Source organism: Peromyscus eremicus, chromosome 20 (genome assembly GCF_949786415.1).
Source record: "Peromyscus eremicus chromosome 20, PerEre_H2_v1, whole genome shotgun sequence".
Taxonomy (NCBI): Eukaryota; Metazoa; Chordata; class Mammalia; order Rodentia; family Cricetidae; genus Peromyscus; species Peromyscus eremicus.
In genome coordinates, this window is record NC_081436.1 from 56,434,780 (window position 1) to 56,454,405 (window position 19,626).

General features: G+C 38.6%; 1 protein-coding gene across 2 annotated transcripts in view; it reads left to right on the forward strand.

Moving 5' to 3' along the window:
• Window positions 1-3,489: 3,489 nt before the first annotated feature.
• Eif3e (eukaryotic translation initiation factor 3 subunit E) overlaps window positions 3,490-19,626 on the forward strand; it is a 32,905-nt gene continuing 16,768 nt past the window's right edge. Inside the window, exons 1-6 of one of the 2 annotated variants that reach the window (XM_059247466.1) lie at window positions 3,490-3,643; window positions 7,821-7,935; window positions 10,378-10,495; window positions 12,560-12,602; window positions 13,962-14,066; window positions 18,935-19,060. In XM_059247466.1, the coding sequence (XP_059103449.1) occupies window positions 3,554-3,643; window positions 7,821-7,935; window positions 10,378-10,495; window positions 12,560-12,602; window positions 13,962-14,066; window positions 18,935-19,060 (597 nt within the window). In that variant the 5' untranslated portion in view covers window positions 3,490-3,553. Of the gene's footprint in view, window positions 3,644-3,934; window positions 4,201-7,820; window positions 7,936-10,377; window positions 10,496-12,559; window positions 12,603-13,961; window positions 14,067-18,934; window positions 19,061-19,626 lie in introns of those variants that run through there. The other variant, XM_059247467.1, reaches the window with a different exon arrangement.

Genomic DNA, 19,626 nt, shown 5'->3' on the forward strand with positions numbered 1-19,626 from the left:
CTTCTTTCTCCTCCCAAATTTCTTCTTCTATATAGTCTCTCTGCTTGCCATTCCTGCCTATCTCTCTCTTCTGCCTTGATATTGGCCATTCAGTTCTTTATTAGACCAGTTTTTTAGATAGGCACATTAACACAGGTTCACAGAGTTAAACAAATGCAACATAAACAAAAGTAACATACCTTAAAATAATATTCTACTACACCAGGGTAGTATCTCTATGGCCCAATACCTCACATTAGGCCCCACCTCTGAACAATGGCATATTAGGTCCAACCTCTGAAAACTTCTACGTGAGTGATTGAGTTTCCAAAACATGAGTTTGGCAACCATCCAGACATTGTGATAGACTGGTCCAACTAAGAGAGACAATTGGAAGAACATTACAGTGGTCTATATAAACATGATCAGAGTCTCTCAGGGGACAAAAGAGGACATGTCAAAGAAAGGGAAAAAAAAAGATTCAACAGGAAAACAATGTTAGGAATCACTATCCTCATCCAACATGGTGACACACAACTACCCCCTCAGCACATGGGAGACAGAAGCAGAAGGATCTGAAATTGGAGTCTAGTCTAGACTTCACAGCAAAACTGTATCAAAACTCCACAATTTGGGGATGTAGGTCAGTGGTAAATGACAAGCCTACCATGTGCTAGGCCCTGAGTTCTACCCACAGAAATACAATAAGTAAGTAATTATTCTGCAACATAGAACTCAATTCATCAGCATAGTCCATGGGCTTAGGACATTTTATCCATAATGCCCCAATGTAGACTCATGTCTTGCTGGTGGATATAAGATGCATGTTCTTCCTGCATTAAGAATTTCTCAAAGTCTCTATTCATACTATGCTTCTTCTCAAATTTCTGTGCCTCCTGAACATCTGTCTGTTTAGGTAGAGGTATTCAAATGTTGACTTCCCCACGAAGCTCTTACTCTGCCACTGAGTTACTTCCCTCTGCCAATCCCCAGGAACACTGTGCACAAGGGCATCCTCACATGATGCTATGATTGGTTTATGCTTTACATAATTGCCACCCCTTTGAAACTGTTCTTTGTGGGCTAGAATTAGTCTTATTTCTTTGTTTCTCCAGAGCTCAATATGGTGATCATTCAATGGAGAACATTCATTAAACATCTGATGAATTCGTAACACTCAAACTTTATACCTGATACTACCAGAATGAACCAGATGAGTCTGCCTTTGCTTTCTTTCTCTGTAATACTTCTTTATGAAAACACTAGGAAGAGACTACATCAATAAATTTAGATTTTTCCATATTTAAAAATATAAACCTCCCTTATACAAAAAAAAAAAGACTACCCAGCAAGGAAATTTCCAGGGGAAAAGCCAGGCAAATCAATCAACAGAGTTTCCAATCTGTAACCACTTTAATCCAGCTTATAAATCAACTCCAGTTTAATTTTAAGGGACAAAATATCACTTTCTCCATATCTTTTTCAATTTAAGAACTCAATAAATGGTTCTCATTGTCTATCTGGTCAAATCAAAGTTTCCCAGTCTAGCTTTGAAGGCCTTCAGAACCTGTCCAGATATCACTCCACCAACCTACTAGCCACACAACTGTCAGAATTAACTGTTCTGAAATATAGGACTATTCTCTTTCATACTCAACAATGCTTTAAGACTCCCCAGAACTTAAGATAAATCTCAAATTATTCACAGCTATTAATATTTGGTTCTTATCTTTTTTTTTTTCCTGGCACATCCTCTTCTAGAGACACCAGTCTTTACCTAAGTTTCCAAGCTCCTATTCAGGTCATTCATTTTCCTGCCTGTGTGTTTCTCTGGTGTTCAAGTTGTTCCAGAACCACGTGCAGTTCTTTCTGCTGTGTCTGTGTGTCCATCATAAGATCCAGCACTCTCAATAAGCTGAGCTTTCTCCATCTGCTGTATTGGTAATTTCCACTGGGCATCAGCCTGATTGGTACTCTCTGCTCTTCTCATACTCCAGTCAGCTTCTCACAATACTCTCTTCCTCCATTAGTTATCTACATCAGTATTGTACCCAGTACTATTAGCATCCAAACCACATTGTTTAAAACACACTCCCTGTATCCCATCTACTGATTATTTTTTTTTTCTAGTTAAGGTCCTCAATATATGTTTGTATATGTTGCTGCAATCTTTCTGCTTTGATCCTTTGAGTTCACTATGAATAGGTTTTTCACCTACAATTTATTAAAAGCTCCCATATTAAGGTCATCAAGAGGAGAGGATGTGCCAGGAAAAAAGGACCAGAGTTCAAATAATAATAGTACAAAATTGTTGTAAATAAATTAAATAAATAAATAAAATTGTTGTAAATATTCTACACGTGCATATAGACTTTCTTTATCGCCATAAAGTATCAGAGCCATTACATATAATTAATTGCTACCTGAATCCCTCCCCTCCTTTGGCTCCTAGGACAATAGTTTCTCTTCTTTCCCTCCATCTATATTGTATTAGTCAGGGTTCTCTAGAAAGACAGCACTGGCAGTGTGTGTGTGTGTGTGTGTGTGTGTGTGTGTGTGTGTGTGTGTAACAGGATTTATTAGAGTGGCTTACAGGTTATGGCCTATTCCAACAATGGCTGTTTCCCAATGGAAAGTCCAAGAACCCCGTAGTTGTTCAGTTCCCAAGGCTGGATGTCTCCGGTGGTCTTCAGTATCTGCCGGAATCCAGAAGTAGACTCTAATACCGGGGAAGGAATGAACTTGCCCGGGAGGGTGATGGCAAGATGACAAAGAGGAAATGCTTTCTTTTTCTCGTATAGACTGCCACCATAGGTGTGGACCACATTAAAGTTGAGTCTTCTGACCTCAAGCAATAGGGATTTAAAGAGAGCCTCCATACCTCAAATAATTTAACTAAGAAAAATCCCTCACGGATGTACCCAGCTGCTTGGAGTTTAGTTAATTCCAGATGTAGTTAAGTTGACCACCATGAATAGCCACCAGATATATTATCCAGCGCTATGGCTTCTTTGCTTGGTCTGAATTGCACCCACTTCTGTGAGATGAGGTACCTAGATGTAACCTCCCTCACCTCTCTAACACTCTGACGGCTTAATTTTATGCAGTTTCATGGTTTTCAATTCCATCAGTAAGTTAGCAAGAGTTCATTTCTATCTCTAGTTCTGATCTTTGTCTTTGTTCCAGTTTCAAAAATGTACCGTGACCTAATACACATTCTCTCCACTTAAGATGTCAAGTCAGCAGGACAATCTACACCAAGTCTACGTGTAAAACTAAACTCTTGGTTTCCTTCCTCCCTAAAACTCGCGTTTGTTTATTGGTACAACAAGAAGGGAACACTGAAGAATCTGGAAACAGCAGATAATCTGCGAGAGGCTTGAGCCCCACCCGGAAGGCGTGGAGAGGGAGGGAGGGAGGGAGGGAGCGGAGGAGGGACACAACGCGCACGCGCGGCCCTGGCCAGCACTCTTTAGCGGGGCCGCGGCCGCACATGCGCAGTGCGGGGCCTGTCCGTCCTTCGGCGCTGTTAATAAAGTTTTCGCGAACAAGCTCTCCCTTTCCCCCCGGCAAGATGGCGGAGTACGACTTGACGACTCGCATCGCGCACTTTCTGGATCGGCATCTGGTCTTCCCGCTCCTTGAGTTTCTCTCCGTGAAAGAGGTGAGGGAGTTTTGAGAGGGAGGAAGGTGTCGGGCCGAGAGAGGCGCCGGGAGAGGCGGGGAGGCGGCGGCGGGGCCGACACACGTGCGAGCCGGAAGCCGGCTCGGGCCGCCCTGACACCGGCTGGGCCCCGGGATGGCAGCCGCCCGCCTTCGGAGCGTGGAGCTGTTGGGGTGCGCGGGGCGGTGGGGTGCGGCCGCGCGGAGGGCTCTGGCGACGCCGAGGCCACGGGCTTCCTGTCTTGTGCAGGATCCTGTGGGCGGCCAGGTCCGTGCTGGCCCGAGGCTGCGCTGGCGGTGCGGGAGGAGCGCCGGGGCTTTGCGCTCGCCCCCCACCCCCCCCACCCCCGAGGCTGTTGGAAAGAAGTTCCATTTTTCTTTGAGGAACTGAGTTGATGGGCTTGGTTGGATTTGGGTCGCTGTGTGCGGAATCCCTGGACATGATTCTCTCGTACACTTAAAAAGTCGTCTCTGGCACTTGAATTTCCATGAAGTTGTGGGTGCTTTGCTGTTCATTTCCTGGTATTCGCTTGGTAGAAACGTAGTGTATGTTGTCAGGTGAGGATAAAGACCCACAGTGACTCACAGTCCCACAAGCTGCAGTGTAAACTTTGTTTTCTGCTATTGATGTTCAGACTTAACGTAATACGATTTAGTCTTTAATGTTCAGTAGGTGTGTAGTTCTGGGAGTTTATCTTAATACGGTGTTTCTTTCAGCCTTTTAAGGCTTTAGGACTTTGGGGTTACTGAAAAGAAACACTGGGTTAGAAATATTAGGCTTAGCTATACATTGACTTTATGGAAAAATTGATGCATTTTACTAGGTACAGTAAGTAAAGCTACTCTAACAAGGCTAGAAGAGTTAATGAATTCTGTTTCTGGACACAGATTATAGCATAGGGAACTGTAGATTGCGGGGGCCAGGGGTTTGGCGTTCAACAACAATTTTTTTTTTTTTAAGTCTGGTAAAACTTTTTATGGTTTGTAAGCTTCCAGATACGATTTGTATGACAGGTGTAATCTTTATATTCATAGGAAGCTTTCTAAACACATGTAGACTACTCTAAAATTGTTGATACTAGGGACCGGCATAGTTCAATGCTGAAAAATGGCTTAACAAGTGAGACATGAGCTATTAGATTATTTATTTATTTATTTATCTATTTATTGCGTTAAACTTTTGTAGTCTGTAGACTAGAGATTAAATAAAAAGTTGTGTGTTTTGTTTCATTTTCTGGGGTAAGTGAGAGTCCTTTGGGAAAGGTACATGAGAAGTACATACTGAAATCCCTCACTTTTCTATGTGTAGCAGAAGTATTTTAAAAAACTGCCTGAACTAAGTTGGTTTTTTTTGTTTTGTTTTTTTCTCCCGAGACAAGGTTTCTCTATGTAGTTTTGGTGCCTGTCCTGGATCTCGCTCTGTAGACCAGGCTGGCCTTGAACTCACAGAGATCTGCCTGGCTCTGCCTCCTGAGTGCTGGGATCAAAGGTGTGTGCCACCAACGCCCGCCTGAACCAAGTATTTTTTGTGTGTTCTTATACATTCATGTTTTTGAGGCAAACAGGGAGGAATGTGTAAATGTAGATTTGTTTATTGGTAAGGTACAACTATAACTCAGTGAAAACTGACTCCTTTGAGGATGTTATTAAGATGGCCTTAGTATACACCAAGAGGAAGGCAGATGTTGGAGTATCTACTTAGCAGTTACTAAATATTGGAACTTGGAATTATGAAAAATTCAACATAAAACTTAGACATCTCACCATTGACAAATTTAACTTTTGTCTGTAAGGTAGAAGTAGTACATATCAGGCAAGTGTTGGCCAAGTGCTGTTAAATTAAAATTTTTCTGTTACCTTCAGTGGCCGAAGAGAACTTTGAGAAGGTGTCTTAAAGCGGATGAGGATAGAGTGAAGGATCTTGATGGATGTCAGGACTGACATATGTGTAGATATTGGAGAATATAGGTTCCAGAAGAGAAACTACTTGGGTTCTCCATGTTCTCAGAACTTGAAAGAGTTCTGCATAAAGGCTTTGATATCGTTGAATAATTAGTTAAATGACTATGTGTTGGCTTCTCAGTGTTTATTCTTATGTGTAGTGTTAGGACAGGTGGTGCAAAGGCCAGAACCTTTGAATTTGGACATGGGTTAGGATCCTTGCCCTGTCTAATTCCTCTGCACTATAGGGTGCTTTTTCCCTTTTACCCAATTTAGTCATCACACCTCTCACTGTAAGCTCTTTTCACATCATGGATTTGTTTGACCTGTTGTGGTTTCTGTTTTCCTTTTGAGGTAAGATCTTCCAGGGTGACCCAGGGTGGTCTTGAACTCCTTAACTGCCTGTCAGTTTCCCAAGGGCTGGATTTGTAAGAGTATATACCATGCCCAAATTTTGTGTGTGTGTGTGTGTGTATGTATGTATGTATGTATTTATGTATGTATGTATGACAGGCAAGCTGTTTACCACTGTGATCCATAGTCTAAGTTCTATTTTTAGAAACAGAGTTTCCCTATGTAGCCTATTCTGATCTAGAACTCCAACTCCCAGAGGTCCTCCCATTTCTTCTCCTGAGAGCTAGGATTGTAAGTGTATACCAGCACCCTTGGCTTCCTGAGCTAATTTCTATGTCATCTTTCATATGATAGCTGTTGTTGATTTTCAGTGCTGATGGTTAATCTGTTATATTATACCAGTTTATTCATTCATTGTAGCATTAAAGGACTTGTGTGCTGTGAACATTTTTAGAAATATACTTAAGTAGATGTACTCTAGCTTTAGGTATTTTGCAGAGTTTGTCAGTCAAAGCGTGTATGACTTCAGGAGATAAAAGTTTTGAAATGATTGTATTCTTGCCAGTAGATTATGAATATTCTAGGCAGTCCGCATTGACAGTGGTACTGATACTATCAGGGGTTTGTTTTTTACCATAGTTTTTAGATGCACTTCCCTTTTGATTAATGAAGTTGAGATCTCATGTGCCTTTTATCCATTTATCTTGTTAAGTGACTATTAAGATGTTCTAGCCATTGCCCTTGGATTATCTGCCTTTTCTTACAATTTTATTGAAGTTTTGTATATAACTTGGGACATTCACTTTTTATTCTGTGATATACTATTGTGAACTCTTCCTAGATTTTTCTTTTCCTTGGCAAAATTAAACTCAGAACATGTCTAAATATCTCTCACATTCCTTATATGTCTCGTTAGCCTTCATGTTTATGTCTGTACATATATGTTTATTCCCTGTGAGTTAATACGTTTCTTGAGCACTCTGCAAATAAAAAACCCCCGGCATGAGGTTGTTGACTTACAAAATTGGTGCTAGTTTTATTTTAGAGGTACAGATGGAGAAGCACATAAGTGATTGCAACTATTAAATGAGAAAAATGTAAAGGTAAGGGTGTGGGCACATCAAAGAGATGTGGGTAGGCATCATGTGGATGTAAAAGATACTAAGGAGGTAAAATATTTAAGAGCCTATTCCTAATTACCTGGGTGTGGAGAGGAGGCAGGGATACTTGGTTTACAGTGGAGAAGGTATAGCTATTTTTGTATATTATGTAACTTTTCTAGAAAGAATAAAAGATTGTTTGATAAAACAGTAATTGATCTGGAGTAAAATGGGAATGAAATTCACTTGCAAATCTTTGGGTAGATAATATTTTGTGTAAATTGGGTGTTTGCTATATTGGTTGCTTTTCTTTTTACTAAAAGGTGACTGTGTGTGTGTGTATACACATGTACTACTGGGAGGTGAACTTAGAGCCTTATGTACACTAAGCCAGTGCTCTACTACTGACCTCTATCTCTAGCCCTGTCACGCTTTTTTAAAAACTGGGGCATAAGGGGCAGAACTCAATGTATTAGCTTCCACGTCACACACATGGAGGTCAGAGGACAGAGAATAACTTTGTGAAGTCAGTTTTTGTCATCTTTATGTAATTTTCAGGGATTGAATGCTGCTCTCCTGACTTGCTCAGCAAGTGCTGCCTGCTGAACCCACTCACCAGGCCCCCCCCAACACATATGCTGAACCAACTCAGCAGCCCATACACAGAAACACATATGCACACACACACACACACACACACACTTTTTAGGGTTTCATAAAGTGTGATTCTGAATAAACAGAAGAACTTAAATATACTCATTAAAAGTAGTTTTTCTCTTACAGATATATAATGAAAAAGAATTATTACAAGGGAAATTGGATCTTCTTAGTGATACCAACATGGTAGACTTTGCTATGGATGTCTACAAAAACCTTTATTCTGATGATATCCCGCATGGTAAGTTTTATTGTTAGAACTAAAGCACATCTTATATCTGAGTTGTATGTAAAGTTTCTGATACATGAAAGAGCTGTAGCTAAAAGGCTTAATTATTCAACTGTTCTTAAAGTCATTGGGTGAAAGCATATAGAAAGGTTACAAGGATTTCTCTTAGTGAAAGATGTGAATCTACTTTCACGTAGTCATCAAATACCTTCAGATCATAGTGTGTGTCATCAGAGTTGTGCTTGTGCTACAGGATGTTGGCCTACTATTTTCTGAGAATGCTGCAGTTCTGTACATCTTGACGTCATCAGGTTACCTGGGAGAATTCCTTCGAATGTACATTTTGGCCCACAACCCAGACCTATTTGATCAGAAACTCCTGAGGCTCTGTAATAAAGTTGGAAAACTACTAGGAGAGTTTTCCAAACTGGTTCAGTACAGTAGATGTTTCTTGAAGCATGAAAGAACAGAAAAATGGTCCCTTAAGTACAGAAAATATGGTGATACATACCTCTGATCCCAGCAGCCTAGGGCCTAGAGGCATAGGCAGGTAATACTCTGAGTTTGAAGACAGCCTGGTCTACACAGCGAATTTTAAGCCTGCCAGAGCCCTGACTCAAAGAAAAAAGAAAAAACAAAAGCATAGGAAATACTGTAGTCTTTTTCTTTTTCTGTGCATGTAACAAATTCTGAACAGCAGTGAGCTTTTTACTTTGTTTAACATTATTGTTTTTTGGGTTCTTCATTTTTTCTTTGGGGCATGAACTTGGAAGTTTTTTGGGTTTGGGTTTTGAACATACGGCTTAAGCACAGAAATTTAAAGAGAAATGCTTAGGGAAAGAAAAAGGCAGCCCATGTTGGGCCAGAGAGATGGCTCATAAAGAGAAAGTGTGGTGATATTTTATTTGTATGTTAATAAATGAAGTTTGCCTGGAGATCAGAGGTCCCATAGTGAGCCATAAACAGAAGTCAGGTGGTGGTAGCACATGCCCTTAATCTGATCACATGGCAGGCAGAGTCTCTGTGTGTTCAAGACACAGGCAAGCGTGATGGCACACGCCTTTAGTTCCAGTACCAACCATAGAGACCTGGAGGTCTATATAGACAGGCAGTGACGAGGAAGTGAGGTGCCTGGCTTAAGAGCCAGTGAGCAGACAGAACAGCAAGGCAATAAAGGCACAGGTTAGACAGGTTTGTTTCTCTTGGGAAGCAATGGTGACGTGGTTAGTTGGTGACTCTTAACTATTGCTCTGATCTCTACGGCTTGCACCCTTGTATTTGGCTCTGTTTTTCTTTTTAATAAGACTGTTTAGAAATTCGTCTACAGGAAAGCACTTGCTACAAATACCTCCCGACCCCAGTTTGCTCCCTGGAACCCACAGTAGAAGAGAGAACAAACCCCTACACTCACACCGATAATCCCCATCATTCACACTGAGAATAATTATAAATAAAGTAAAATTTGAATAAAAGCAGTATCCAGATAGGAGAAGGAATAGGATAGGTTAGGAGTATCCTATATAAGACAGACATTGTTAAAAGTCAATATAGCTTTTTTTAACTTGTAAGCAGTAACTATTTAGATTTGTATTTTATGTGTATGATGTTTGACTGATTGTGTGTTTGTACACCATTTGTGTGCCTGGTATCCCAGAAGGTCAAAAGAGAGCTTCACATCCCCTGGGACTGTACTAAGATGGTTGTGAGCTGCCATGTGGGTGCTGGGAATCAAACTGAGCTCCTGTAAGAGTAACAAGTGCTTTTAACCACTGAGCTTTTATCTCCAGTCCCACTGTTGTCTGCTTTTATCTCAGCTTCTTAAGTGGCTAGAAGTGCAAATGCACAGCCCTGCAAGTACAATGACTGTTAGTCGCTGAGTATTAACCTGAGATATTTTGCAACATAGATTATGTGTGAGTTTTCTCTTTATTTTGGTGGTGGTATAGTAAACAGGATCTGTAGAATTTGGTTTGTGAAATTACAGTTTGTTTATATTAAAAAAAGATTCTTGAGTAGATTAAAATTCCATTCCACCTAGTAATAATATGTAAACCCATTAGTGTAGTGCCTCTGTTCAGAAACTGTAGGGTAATAGTCAATCGGAAATTTAATAGGAACAAATCGAAGGATACTTGGAATGAAATCAGAAATGTAGAGCCGGATGACAAGTGACCTTTTCCTGCCTCCTCTCTTTCACCACTACCCGCCTCTTCATTGTATGTGTATAGTTTCCCTCCACAGTAGGAAGATGAAGCCCTCTTCCTTTATGTGCCTTTGTGGCTCTAGCAAAAGGAAATTGTGAATTTGGGAAAGGTGTTAAGTTGGTGGTTCCTGGCATGTGAATACAAGTATGAGGAATAAAGAAGTGTGTATAGTTTGAATTAATGGAAACTTCTCTAGACAGTCTCCTGGAGTCGTGTGGTTTAACTTTCTAGTACTCATGTTTTTCATTAGCTTTGAGAGAAAAAAGAACCACAGTTGTTGCACAGCTGAAACAGCTCCAGGCAGAAACAGAACCAATTGTGAAGATGTTTGAAGATCCAGAAACTACAAGGCAGATGCAGTCAACCAGGTAATCTGTGAACTTGGATCCTAGAAGTTCTCTTTTCTGGATTAATAGATAGTAAAAATTCATGATCTAAATGAGTGCCTCATTTGTTTATTTTCATTTATCTTTTTTTTTAATGTGTATATGTTTATGTGCACACATGCCTAGTGTGCTTGGAGGACAAAAGAGGGGATCAGGTTCCTTGGAACTGGAGTTACAGGTGGTTATGAGCCTCCAGTTGAGGCTGGGAATTGAACACAAGACCTCTGCAAGATCAATAGGTGCCCTTAACTGTAACACAAATTGCTAAATGGTCTTATTAATAAAAAAAAACCCAGAGCCAGATACTGGGGTGAAAGCTGAAAGATCAGAGGGCTAGAACAAGCCACAGCCACCGGCTATTACCTCACTAACTCCACAAATCCTGACTGAAATCACCTCAGCCTCTGAGAGAGAGAGCTACTTCCTGTATACTCACACCTATATACCTTTCTGTACCCTGCCATCTTACTTCCTGTCTCCTCCCTGCTATATCACTTCCTCTTTCCTCCCAGCTCTATCACTTCCTGTCTTGTCTGTACAGACCTCCAGGCCAATGGTTAACTAGTGCTGGGATTAAAGGCATGTGCCACCATACCTAGCTCTGTTCCCAGTGTGGCCTTGAACTCAGATCTGGATGAATCTCTGCCTCAGAATGCTAGGATTAAAGGTGTGTGCTACCACTGCCTGACCTCTATATTTAATATAGTAGCTTTTTCCTCAGATCTTCAGGCAAGCTTTATTTGTTAGAGCACAAATAAAATATCGCCACATTTAACAGCTGAGCCACCTCTCCAGCCCCAATACTAAATATTTTAAAGGAACTTTAAACCAGTTATTCAGACTTTATCATGGCCTGGCAGCTCAGTATTCCCTGACCCTCTTTAGGAGACATTTGGCTATAACTGGAGACTCTGAATGTCAGATCAGAGGAGTGCTGCTGCACCAAGGAAGTGCAGAGGTCAGAATATTGCTGAACATTCTGTGCTCAGGACCTGCCTTTCCCTGTACTCCTTCCCAAGAGTCAGCCAGCTCAAAGTCCTATGGAGAAAACCTGTTCCTGGTGGATGCCTAGAATGCTTGGGTTGCTTTCCAAAGGAGACACCTGCACTCACTTACCACTTAACATTCTTTTACATCTTTCAATGTCTGTACTCATCCCAGCTAAGATTATTTTGTTTCTAATTTTCTTTTTCCTAGAAACAGACTTTTTGTTTGGTTTCCAAATGAGGCACATTGCCTTAACCTTATTTAACACTTTGAAGCCTTTGGAGTTATTAGAAATATTTGAAAGTAAAATGTACTGTTAGAAATTTGTAATCTACTTAGATTAACAAACTACTTATTTTCACAGTAATGGTATTTTTCTATCAATCTCTTTGTTTTCATTGATCATATAATATATCTCTTAGAAAGTTATCCGGAGGACAGTGCAAGTTTGAACTTTGTGCACACTTTGTTTTTTTTTTTAAGGCTCCCCTGGAACTGGAGTTAAGGACAGTTGTGAGCTGCCATGTGGGTGCTAAGAACCAAACCTGGTTACTTTGGAAGAGCAGACAGCTTTTAACCGCTGAGCCATTGTTCCAGCCCTGTGCACACTTTGTATTCAGTAATTTAATCCTGGCAGGGCTCCCAAAGTGTGCCACAGGCCACAGCAGATTCCCACATAAGAAGAAGCCTAAGAAAACATTTTATTTTTTGAAAATGTGAAGATAAGCTTTTTGACTTTATTTTTTCTCCATTGGTATACTTGTTACATTTGTCTTTTTCTAGTCTGTCAGGATCTCGAGTTAGTGCAAAACTAATTTAAGAAAAGCAGCTTGATGGGTACCATCTAAGTTTGTCTTCAGTCAGAGCAATTTCAAGTTTATATTTATTCTATATCAAAGTTTGATATGAGCTATTTGTTTTATTCTAGAAGTTATATTTCTGTTCAAGTATTAAGAGATTTAAAGTGACTTTTTGGATGATAACTTAGAAGCTAGAGCTGCATATTTTGTGTTCTGCAGTTTGTAAACCATAATAATGCTCACTTTTTCCAATGTTTAGGGATGGTCGAATGTTATTTGACTACTTAGCAGACAAGCATGGGGTAAGTTTTTATATATATATATATTAAAAAAATGGTTATTTAGATTTAGGAAATTAGAAAAATGGTTATTTAGAAAAATGGAGAAAGGTCTTTAGAGACTTGCTGTGCAAATTCATAGTTTGGCATAAGAATATAATTCTTAGATTAACTTAACAAATAGCAACAACTGGTATGTTTTTAACGTGGTTTTTGTAAAAATCAGTGATGATAGGGAAATTTTTGTTTATAATCTTCTTTTGATAACAAATCCTTACAGTGTTTGCCTTATGTGGATCATCATATAATAACTCTTTATTTTCTCGCTCCCTTCCCAGACTCCCAGACTCTTAGATTTTTGAGGCAGGACCTTGCTAAACTGTTCCCAGATTTTGGTGATCCTCCTGTCTCTGTTTTCTGGGTCTAGGATTATATGCACGTGCTGCTGTGTAGAAGTCAGGATTCTTTTTCCTCTTTGCTTTATGAGTAAAGTCAGAACCAGAGTTGAATTAAAAATGCTTTCTTTGCATAATAAGAACATTTTGGCTGCTTTAGAGGATACAGTACTCTTGACATTTTCATGATGAATTCACATTAATTCATTAATTTACAAATTCATAAATAAGTGTTACTGTTCTTCCTAATGTCTTTGATTTCTCTTCTGTTAGCTTAGGGAATGACGCTTTGTTGTTTGTTTGTTTGTTTGTTTGTTTGTTTTCAAGACAGGGTTTCTCTGTGTACCTCCTAGCTATCCTGGAACCCACTCTATAAACTAGGCTGACCTCGAACTCAGAGATATGCCTGCCTCCAGAATGCTAGGATTAAAGGCATGCACCACCATGCCTGAGAATGGCACTTTGTATATAATCATACTTAACTTTGAGTTCTCAGCTCTCATTTAATAATTGCTGTGGTAGATTGCTGATCACCACATAATACTCTGTGGTTTGGTACAGAATATTTAGTAGTTTGTTGTTGCTTTAAGTCTTCAATTCTTTTAGATTTCTTCAGTTTTATTTTGTTTACATTTTAACTCAAAAAGCTGATGTAATTTTGGGGCCAACTTTCAGGAAAGAGACTTTTATTATATGTGTTATTTGGTTAAGACCAGAAAACTTTGGAGGAATATATATGCTCCATGGTTAGCTAGCTTAGTCACCTTAGCGGACTAACACCAAATATCAGTTGTAGTCCAAGTTTGTTTTGCAGTAAAATTGGTATCAGCAAAATTTAGAACTCTTTGAGGCCAAAACTGAACATAAAACAGACAATTTCATGTATACATAACGTACCTACATACAATCAAGGGTTTCTTTGATTAGGGTTTATTGGTGGCAGTTTTTTTTTTTACTACTTAACTGTAGAAACTTTTTCTCCCCCCAGTTTAGGCAGGAATATTTAGATACACTCTACAGATACGCAAAATTCCAATATGAGTGTGGGAATTACTCAGGAGCGGCAGAATATCTTTACTTCTTTAGAGTTTTGGTAAGTACCTCGCCCCACCCCCCCTTACCCTCTGCTTCTAAAACTTTTCCTGGTTTCTCAAAAAAAAAACAACTTGTCTATTGAGTTTGTCTGTTAAATCTTAAAACAGTCATTGGCAAAGGAGAAACATAATTTAGGTTAAAAAAATGAAGAATGAATGAAAGAAAATGAAAAGATCCTTCACAACAAAAACCAAATAGAAAACCTTATTAAGGCCTCAAAATTTGAAAGGAGGGCTGCTGAGATGGAACAGAAGGTAAGTATTCTTAGAGTACAAACCTGGAGACCTGAGTTTGATCTCCAGAATCTCCATCAGGGTGTAGTGAGAGAACCACTCTACAAAGTTGCCCTCTGACATCCATGCTTATTCTATAGATGCCTGCACCCTGCACACACATGTATGCATGCAATAATAATAAATACAATTTCAAAACAAATCTGGTAGGAGAAGCTTTGATTTGACCTTGAAATCCAAAAATAGGAAACTCATGAATTTTAGTATTAGTAAAATTCTGTCCTATAATGGATTTATTATGGTACTATAAGCAGAATGAATGACAGGTTTAAAACTCAGGCCTTTGTCTTAAAAGCTTTCTCATTCTTTCTTCTGTTTAGGTAATCAGAGTGCTCTTATCTAGCCTTTTATCAAGGAAGTTATAATTTGTTACTCACTATGGATTAATGGGCAAGAACCGAAAGCCTGTAGTTTCTTAAATTAATCCTAGAAATGAAAATCCTAAAAGAAAAAACTCAACAAAAATAAAGGAAGACAGAGACTTTCTGTCTTCCAGTCTTAGATTTCTTTATTTTCTGTCGCTTTTTTTTCTTTTAGTTTTATATGTCACTAAGAGAACACTTGGACCATGCTGTCTTTGGTGCCTTCAATGATATTCAAGTTTCCTCTTTAGGGTAGTTAAAGGGGCAAATCATTGTTATGTATTCAGATATCTCCTACCCTAAATTGTACAGGAAATTTTTTAAATTACCCACTGTCCTTCCTTCAAGGAAACAAGTATTTTCTGATTATTTCCAAGCTGATTCACAACATTATTTTTCTCTTTCTCTCATTTGTGTAAATGAGTTCATTTACGGATAAGCTATGGTTAGCTTGCAAAGTGCACTGAAGGTAATCATTGATGTTAAACTTGAAGTGACTTATCAAAAAATTCCATCACTTTTTACCTTGAATGTTACCAGGGATTTAAGAGAGCAAAAGTTGATTACTTTGAGAATATAAACAGCTTAAGCTAGGATTGTAAATCCAGAAGCCTGGTATGATTACAGGTACATGAAAAGAGCCGGTTATTCATATCATTTGTTACTTCTGGGAGTGAATTTTGAGAATGAAGATTTAGTGTCATATTAGAGTTCTAGCACAGTAAATTTATTGTTGCTGGTCAGTGAGTGAACGTGCCATTTTCCTAAGACATGGAAACTTAAGGTAACTGCTGGAAATCCAGATATTGAAACTCTTCTAGTATATCCACGCTTGAAAGCAGGTTGCTATGAAGAGCCAACTGTAATGACATGGAGTGGAGCCAGCATAGTGCACATGAACCTTTTGGGGGTTACAAAACTTGAAGTTGTACAAAAAGCTTTTATTCTACTACATTTAACACATTTTAGTTCTATAAGTGTCATGTTTATGGAGTATGGCTTAATAATTAGCCTAATAATTTCCATAATTAATAGGTGCATACTTTATAACTGGGAGTTTTAATATTTACTTTAAAAGTTATGACACATATTACTCTGTCTTTAAAAACATTCAACTATGTGCCTTTGCATTATTCCTAAGAAATCTTGCATTGGAATTCAAATAATAAAGAGCAGCAAATGGAAATTGAGTTTCTTAGAATTTATGTAGAATTCTGTTGTTTCATTTTATACCATAAAAGATTTGAGCTAGGTAGAAGCTGTTTTCTTTTGGCATATTGTTACCTAGTGCAAAGGAAGAATAGATATTAATTACATCTTGTTGATTTACGTACTGCCATTAGAAATCTTAGGTTTTAAAAGTTTAGTAGTAAAAATAAAAACCTTGCTTTGGATTTGGAATGACATGTTTTAATTTAGTTATTTCTTTTGCAGTAGGCTTTTTTCATTTCTGGATTTTTTTTCCCCCTGGTGGTTGGTTACTCTTGAATCTATGGTTAAGGAAACATAAGCTATGAAAGAGCCATTGTAACTGGGCTGAGATTAGAATTTGACTCTCCAAATGACCTATTGTAGGTCAGTGTTTATAAATTAAAGCTGTGTGACCCTAGATTTATTTTTAAAAGACTTGGTGGCTTTTAGAATATGTTGAATGTACCATTTGGATGTGAAACTTCTTTGCATTATGCTCCAAAAGTATATTAATTAAAATGAAATCAGGACAGTTAGTAGAAATTTGAATGTTTTTGTTTGAAAGTTTTACTGAATTTTTATTAAAGGTCTGTCCTCACCTTAGAGCCTTTGGTTTACCTCTAAAATACAACCATTAAGCAACTGTTGAAAGTAACGGTAATTTTAAAATACTAGAACCATTTCTTCTTATTATTTTTTAGTTTTGTTTTTTTTTTCTCCCAGTTAGAATTGAAGATGTTTTGACATTAACAGGCAGTGGCATATCAATCCATTTAAAAGTACTTTCCATGATGTCCAGACAGCTTGGGTAATGGTGACTGGGCATCTTGGCCACAGTTTGGCTCTGATGTGCCTGTTGTCTTGGCAGTTTTAAGAGGTGTCTAGATCATGCTGATTCCCAGGCGTGACTTATAGTTCACTATCTCTAATTGGAATATATATTGAGTTGGTTGTTTTTAGTATTAGGGAGACAGTAAGTGTATGTTAAATTTGCTAGCATATTAGACTTGATGAAATTGTGTGTTAGGAATGGGTTGGGGTAGGTATCTCTAGATACCTGGAACTAGACTAACAAACCCCAGCATATCTCACCTCCCCACTCCCAGCACTGTGGTTACAGGCGGTTGGTGTGTGGGTGTTGGGATCCTAACATGCACAGCTGGTACCCTACCCACTGAACCATCTCTCTAGCTCTTTGTTGAAATGTTTTAAACATCATATAATTGGAGCAGTTTTATGGAACTTTATAAATTAGTTTTTTAAATTTCAATTAATTTTGACATGCATCTCCTTTGTCACCAATTAACATAAAAGATATTTTTCAAAAAAATTTACATGTATGAGTAATTGTCTAAATGTGTCTGCACCTTGTGAATGCCTGGTGCCTGCAGAGGTTTTTAAAAAAAAATCAGGAGGCATCAGATCCTGTGGAGCTAAAGTTACAAAGTTGAAGTTATGAGCCACTGGGTGGGAGTTGGGAATGGAACCTGGGGTCTCCATAAGAACAAGTGCTCTTGACCACTGAGCCATCTCTCTCGAACCCCCAAGAATATATCTTGTCACTTCTTTGAAATCATACTCTACTCCTAGGCCTGGACATTATTGATCTGCTTTGTGTGCCTACAGGCTGGTTTTGTTTCTTTGAAATTTTCATATGGAATGATAAAATATGTATGTTTGTATCTGGCTGTTCTTTGTCAGCAAGGTAAGGTTTTGATATCGTATTACAGTAGCTATCAGAATTCTTGCTGCTTATTAGTATTCCATTCTTCACATGTACTTTGGTCTGTTTGGGTTTTAATCAATTCATACATATTTGGATTACTCCAGTTTTAGTTTATTAACAGTTGTGCGTATTTATATGTGGATCATATTGTGGGTATACGTCAATGATTTCCAGAACATTTGAGAAAACTACTGCAAATGATAATAAAAATTATGTCAAAGTGCTATAAGTTTTCCATTTTGATGACCTCCCACTCACTCACTGAGTTCTTAGTGTGCGTTGGGTAGTACACTTCTGTCCTGTCTAAGCTGCATAGCATCTGAGAGGGGTTCTCGCTCATCCCTGTGCTGTGGGGAGGAGGCGTGAGCATGGGTGGCTCTGCTGTCCGGGGAGCAGGGGCGGAGCTGCACACTTGTCTGCCTTTCTAATCACACTGTACAGTTGAATTGTAATTTGTGATTCACGATACTTCTGCTGTGTAAATGCTTTGGTGAAGTGCGAATTCAGAATCTCACCGTGCAGTGCAGGAACATGTTCTTTCTCTCAGTCTTCTTCCTTGCTCTTGCTGCTTTAACCCATGATTAGTTCATAGTCATTTTATGTGTTCCCGTTCATATGTTGTTAGGGAGTATTTTAACAGTTTGTGTCGTTAGTTTGGTGGTTATTTATAATTTCAGTAACTTTCCTTATAAACCATTAGGCCTGCATTTTATACTTTCTTTCCTGTCATATTTTTGTAGTATTGGTTTTCTTGAGTCAAGGTCTCTGTTATGTGCTTCAGACTGGCCTCAAACTTGTGATCCTCCTGCGTCAGCCTTTCTAGTGCTGAAATAGCTATGTACTACTGTGCTCTCTTTAGAAATGTTTTTAGCATGTGTTTAATCTCTTACCATATTGTTTATGAGACCCAGAAGTTTGGGTTTCTATACCTTCTATCCATTGATAGTAGCTTTCTTTGAATCTAACATAGTTTGTAAAGTAGTCTCAGGTGCATGAAATTTGATTGCATATGTATTATCTGAAATAGGTATACTAAAGTGATGCTCTTATTTGCTGGCTTTAAAAATCACCCCTTATTTTACATGAATACCTGACATTAAAGACTTAAGTATTTTTAAATAATTATTTGAAACAGTTTACTGTTGCACTTCAATAAGGCCTTGAAAATAAGTATTTTGAGGTAGAGGTATACTTTGGATATATGTCTTAGGTGGGCTAGAGGGATGTGTTGTGTTTAAAATGTACCTTTGTTTTTGCTGCACAATATTGAGACTATAACTAATTGTTCATACAGGTTCCAGCAACAGATAGAAATGCATTAAGTTCACTCTGGGGAAAACTGGCCTCTGAAATCTTAATGCAGAATTGGGATGCAGCCATGGAAGACCTTACTCGGTTAAAAGAGACCATAGACAATAATGTGAGTTACGTGTTCTGGATTCATTCTCTGAAATTTCTATGTACTTGTCATCTTTTCTGATATGGGACAACACTGCACTCTTAAGAGGGGAAAGAAGAAATAAAAATCCTTCATATTTTGGGTTTTTCTGTTATTTTGACTTGACTGCAAAAGCATAGTTGATTAGCTCATTTAACCTGGACAACTGACACACTTGGTTTGACTGGTAGAGAAAGGATTTAGGCCTTCACTTCTGCTATAGCTGTTCCACCTGTGTTCTATGTCAGTGAAAAGGACACTGCCCTTGTTAGTGCCTCCTACTGTAGAAAGCTGTTGCTGAAGATGACAGTTTCATCCATAGTTAATGTCATCCTCCTACCTACTAAATAAGGACTGTTTACTTCTGAAGTACTTATAACATAAAATAATTTGAAACGTCAAAGATGATGAGAAAGGACTGGGGGTCAAACCTTGATCATAATGCCTGATGAGTATATGCCGTAGAATACAGTCTAGGCTAGTTCTAGTTACACTTTTGAGATTGGTCATGTTTGTTTGCATGTCTGTTTTTCACATACTAATGCTTC